At 41.7% G+C, this 5,022-nt stretch overlaps 1 protein-coding gene across 3 annotated transcripts in view; it reads left to right on the top strand.

The window, feature by feature from the left end:
* Hbs1l (HBS1 like translational GTPase) overlaps positions 1-5,022 on the top strand; it is a 74,561-nt gene that overhangs the window by 58,431 nt on the left and 11,108 nt on the right. For all 3 annotated transcript variants that reach the window (XM_031380562.1, XM_031380561.1, XM_031380564.1), the window contains 2 exons: positions 934-1,038; positions 4,703-4,793. In XM_031380562.1, the coding sequence (XP_031236422.1) occupies positions 934-1,038; positions 4,703-4,793 (196 nt within the window). The remainder of the gene's footprint in view (positions 1-933; positions 1,039-4,702; positions 4,794-5,022) is intronic.

Raw genomic sequence — 5,022 nt, forward strand, 5'->3', positions numbered from 1 at the left:
TATTAGATATTTTCTTTATTTACATGCCATATGAGTTGGTGTCTTTAACTGGGGTTTTGTCTCCTGCTCTCTCTCTGGGCAGCTTCCTGCTTCTTCCCTCAGCTGTCCTGCCGAGGTGACACACTATGGTTCTGACTCCTGCTCTGCTTATATTTGCACTCTTTTGATGGTGGTTGTTGTCATATTCATCGTGACACTTTGCTCCCTGGTTTTTTGTGACCCACTTTCTCCTGCCACCTCATTTTTGTGGCCTTTCCCTGGGTGTGTAGGCTTCATTTTCAGGTTCTCATGCCTCATTTCTCTCGCTCTGCCTGCTTTTCATCTACGACAGTCTGTAAGTTCCCCTACTGCTCACGTCATGACGTTTCCCAAATGGCCTCTGCCTGAAAATAGTGGCTGTAGGGTGGCCACTGAGTCTCAGGTATGTGAAGTGAGATGAGGCTACTAGCATATCTCCTTGGTTCTCTGTCTCCCGTCATCTTTCCCTCGCTCAGAGCCTTGCATGTGCCAGCCAGTGACCTGCACCCGTGTGTGGCTGTGGCGTCTTAGGTGCACAGTGTTTGTTTGAAGTCGTACTTGTGGCCCTGGAGTACACTTGCTTTTGTCCTTCTCTTCACTGGCCCATGTTTCTTACAGTAAACAACGGTTTCCTTCTCTTACCCCTGAGCTTCCAGAATCCCTGGTCTTTACTAGTCAGGAAATATCTAGAAAGGAATAAACCTTCAGTTTTTGTAATCTGAATAATTTTATTTGCAAGGAAAACTGGAATGTGTGGGTGCTATATTTAGTAGTGGTATTAAAACTTCTGACCTGACCATTGTTTAGTGTTCATTTGACTCCTGGCTTTTCATAACTATATGTAAACAAATGTCATAGTATTAACTACCAGATAACATTACTGTGTGTTTCAAATGATGTTGGTATATTTTACAGATCAAGGATCTGGCTTTTGTGTGACTGGTAAAATTGAAGCTGGTTATATCCAGACTGGTGACCGACTATTAGCCATGCCACCCAATGAAACCTGTACTGCTAAAGGTATTGACCCATCCGCAGCATGCTTTTGCTAACAGGTCTTGAGACAGCAGATTTCTTCTTTAGTAGTTTAGTTATAACTCTAGAGTAAATATCCTCTTACTGAAATTGTAACTAACTGTCAAAATGATACTAACTGTTGAATGCTAAAATGTAAAACATTAAACTATTGTTTTCCTGTTGTGGCATAGGTCTATGTGTACATGTAACATTCTAAGTCTGGCAACATTCTCTTTTGGGCACTGAGTCATAAAATCTGGTGTAAGATGGAACCAGCCATATACATACCAGACAGATTCCTATAAAATTTATAATTTGAAGAAGAAATTAAGGAATCCAACCCAATAATAGCTAGTCAGTAGCAAGCAGATTGTCACCATAGAATCTATATTTCAGAATCAGTTAACAGCGTTGATGGTGTTTATGCCTATATGTGATACCTTTGATTGCCTGTGTGTGTGTGTGTGTGTGTGTGTGTGTGTGTGTGTGTGTGTGTGTGTTCATATTTAAGGTAAATATAGGAAGACCTAAGTGAGAGGCCAACACAAGAGGCTCACTATTGAAGTTGGTTTAAGCTCTTCCTCCACTGGATTTCCAGAGGCATACTGATGATGGTTGATAATTATTCCTACCTTAGATTTAGCCTTTCCTGTGTATAGGCTCTTGTCTAAATTTGGCTTAAAAAGTTCTCAGTTCTACTTAGCCTTAATCTGACCTCTTGCTAATTCTGTGACTTCAGAGTAAAGTGGAAGATGTTTTATGATAGAATAATAATATTTCTAACAAGTATAAGCTGAAGTATAAGCTATTAGAAATGCTAATATTTTATTACACTCCTCTACTGCTCTTAATTTAGTTTGTGTTCATAGTTTTACTGGCAGGTTTATACATTTGATGTACTTTTTAAAATGTTTCAGTTTTAAGACTTTCCTGCCACTGTTGGCTCTTCTCTTCCTAGCTCCACTTAGGTGGTGGACACTGAATCTAAGTACCTGTTAGGTAGAAATACAATTGAGCCACATCCCCAGTTCTTGGTATTTGGATTTACAGTCTTGCCATATATCTCAGGATGGCTCTGAACTCTCTCTGTAGCCCAGGCTGGCCGAGATTCATGTATGAGCCTCCATAGGCATCTTAAGAAATTAGTAAATATCTGTTTAGTTAATATGCTAAAGCTGTATTTAAAGATAATATGATAATGGAAAGAAATTCTGTTTCCATTTGACCCCTTTCTTGTTGTCTGACAGAGACCATGGTGTTTCTATTTAGATGAAGAATAATACGTATTTTTAAAAGACCACTTTCTCTTGCCCTGTTGTTTCCAAGTGCAGCTCTGTGCTTCTGTTTTTAAAGTGATGAAGACCCAAGACCCTGGGTGCAGAGGCGGCTCAGCTAGCCAAGTGCTGCCATGCCAACAGGAAGAGCTCAGCTCAGTCCCTAGCACCCACATGACAATGGTTGGCATGGGTGCTTGTAGTCCTAGAACTGGAGAAACAGGCGGGCAGTTTCTGGGCTTTGCCAGTGGCCAAACTGGCAGCTGAGCAGAATGAGATGGTTGGTACCTGAGGACCAGTACCTGAGGTTGACTTCTGTCCTCGCATGCATGGGCTCACATGCACACATACACAAAGAGAGAGAGAGAGAGAGAGATTGAGGAGAGAAAGAAACTGAAGCACGTAGAAATACTAATTGCTGTCTATGATAATGAGCTTTTTTAAGAATAAGGTTTTTAAAAAAACTAAATAATCAGCAGCTGTTAATGAAGGACATGATACTAAATTGCCATTTTGGAAATTTTAGCTCTTACTACTGAGTGCCTTTGGTAACCTCTGAGAGCACCGCGCTCCTTTACTGCTGTCCTCTCTAGATGGAGACTGAACATTTCCTTTTACTGGTACTTGTTTAGAGCAGCCCCTGCTCTAAGGGGCTCGCCTGGGGCTCCCAGCGGTCCCAGATCATGGCTCTGACCCCTGCTCTGAAGGGCTCGCCTGGGGCTCCCAGCGGTCCCAGACCATGGCTCTGACCACTGTTTTCACGAGATTCACCTTGCCAATCTCTGTGCTCTTTGTCTAAATACGTGAAGAACATGTAGGATAGACCACAGGAATGGGAGTCTTGATGGCCATCAAGTAGCAACTCCAAGTCACTCTTTCACTTTAGTGACATCAGACTTTAGGATAGTGGCTCGTCCTCAACCCCAGCATTGGAGAAGCTGAGCCTGGAGGACTGCTCTTATTCTGGGACATCGTGACTTATATGACGGCTCACCTGGGATGTCTGATAAAACTTGACACTCAAGTGTCTGGAGTGTTAGAAGAAAAACAGAAGCCCTTTTTGTCATGACTGGCCAAGGAGAAAAGCCTGCAGAGAGTGGCTATTGGACAGGAAGATACTTGAGAGAAAAACCAAGATCCCTGCTTTAGGAAATTTGTCAGTATAAAAGAAAAGCCCTTAAAAAGATTGCCCAAAGACAATTTTTGCTTTATTAAATTAACTATCTCATAGTTTTCACATCCCTCTTTCCCAGTTAATACAGATATGGTCATTTTCAGTTACATTTAAAAATTAAATTTAACAAGTTGATGTTTGACTAACATTTAAATTAGTCTATTTTATATTTAAATAACTAGATTTTTTAAAGCCAAGAATAGTGTCTTAAAAGAACATGTCATATGAGGGGGAAAGTATAGTTTTATAAGGAAATGAGAGGATTATGATTTATTAAAAACCATGTCAGTCCAGAGCAGTCCTCCTATGGCTGGTCTGTACACCACCCTCATCACAAGCCCAACATCCAGGGAAAGGTGATTTAACCCATAAATATTACCTATCACGTGAAGCCATGCGAAATCATTTCAAAGCCATGTAATAAGGATGCTAAACACTGCCGTGAGGAGCTGTTCTTTGGGATAAGTAGGTGTATCGGTTTATGGGGTTAGAGATGTGGTGAGGTCCCACACTATTTTTAAGTTAAGTTTTATTGCTGTTTCCTTAATTCTCCCTCTTGTAGTAACTGGTGGTATGAAGGCATCTTTGAGCAAGAATTGTTAAGGGCTTGCTGAGCGGGCCCTCAGCGGGCCCTCAGACTCTTCTGACTGAACACCGGAGCTCCACAGACCCCACCAACCTCCAAGCACACACTTCAGTTAGGTCATTCTCTAACTGAAAACAGCTTGTCCGTTATGAGGGTACACTTCTAGGGTCCCAGAACCCGGGGCTTCAAGGCAGGAGAATCAGAGTTCAAGGCCAGCCTAGACTATGCTTTAGGTGGAAGAATGGAAGGAAGGGCAGGAAGGCTCAAGGGAATAAACCACTGCCATCACCTTTGCCAGTCCTGTCTTTATGCCATTAGGAATAATTTAATAAATTAATTATTTGGACTATATGCTTTAATTGCCTGTGCTTCTTAATAACGGTCTTTAAACGAAGCCTGCTGAGAGACTGACTTCATTGTGTAAATGAGTTTAAAATATTTGGTTAAATGGGAAACACCGGCCTGTGGGCGTCTGCCATTGTGTTTAAGGAGGAGCTATAGAACCACACTGGGTTCCACTTCTCACTGCTGACCCATTCAGATTGAAAATGATGAGCTCAGTGAGGAAGCTCTGGTTGTTAAGGCTCTGTAGAGATGTTTCATGTAGGCTTTGGTTTTTACTCTCATTTCCAGGAATCACTCTGCATGATGAGCCTGTCGATTGGGCAGCAGCAGGCGATCACGTTAGTCTTACTTTGGTTGGGATGGACATCATCAAAATCAAGTGAGTAAGGAAACAGGATTAAACAGTCTTTGTGTCAGAGTGCATGAGTTTGCAGTCCAGGAGTTCAGTTTTAGCCAGAATTTTATTTTTTGACCAAACATAATTTTAGTAAATCCCATCTAAAGTGGAATTAATTCGTGTTGGCACACAGACTTTGTGTGTACTTGGAATGAAAGCTATAACGCATGAAGCTGTAGCTGGGGCAGAGGGGTCCTTAGAGAACAGACTT

The sequence above is a fragment of the Mastomys coucha genome, unplaced genomic scaffold (genome assembly GCF_008632895.1).
Source record: "Mastomys coucha isolate ucsf_1 unplaced genomic scaffold, UCSF_Mcou_1 pScaffold2, whole genome shotgun sequence".
NCBI lineage: Eukaryota > Metazoa > Chordata > Mammalia > Rodentia > Muridae > Mastomys > Mastomys coucha.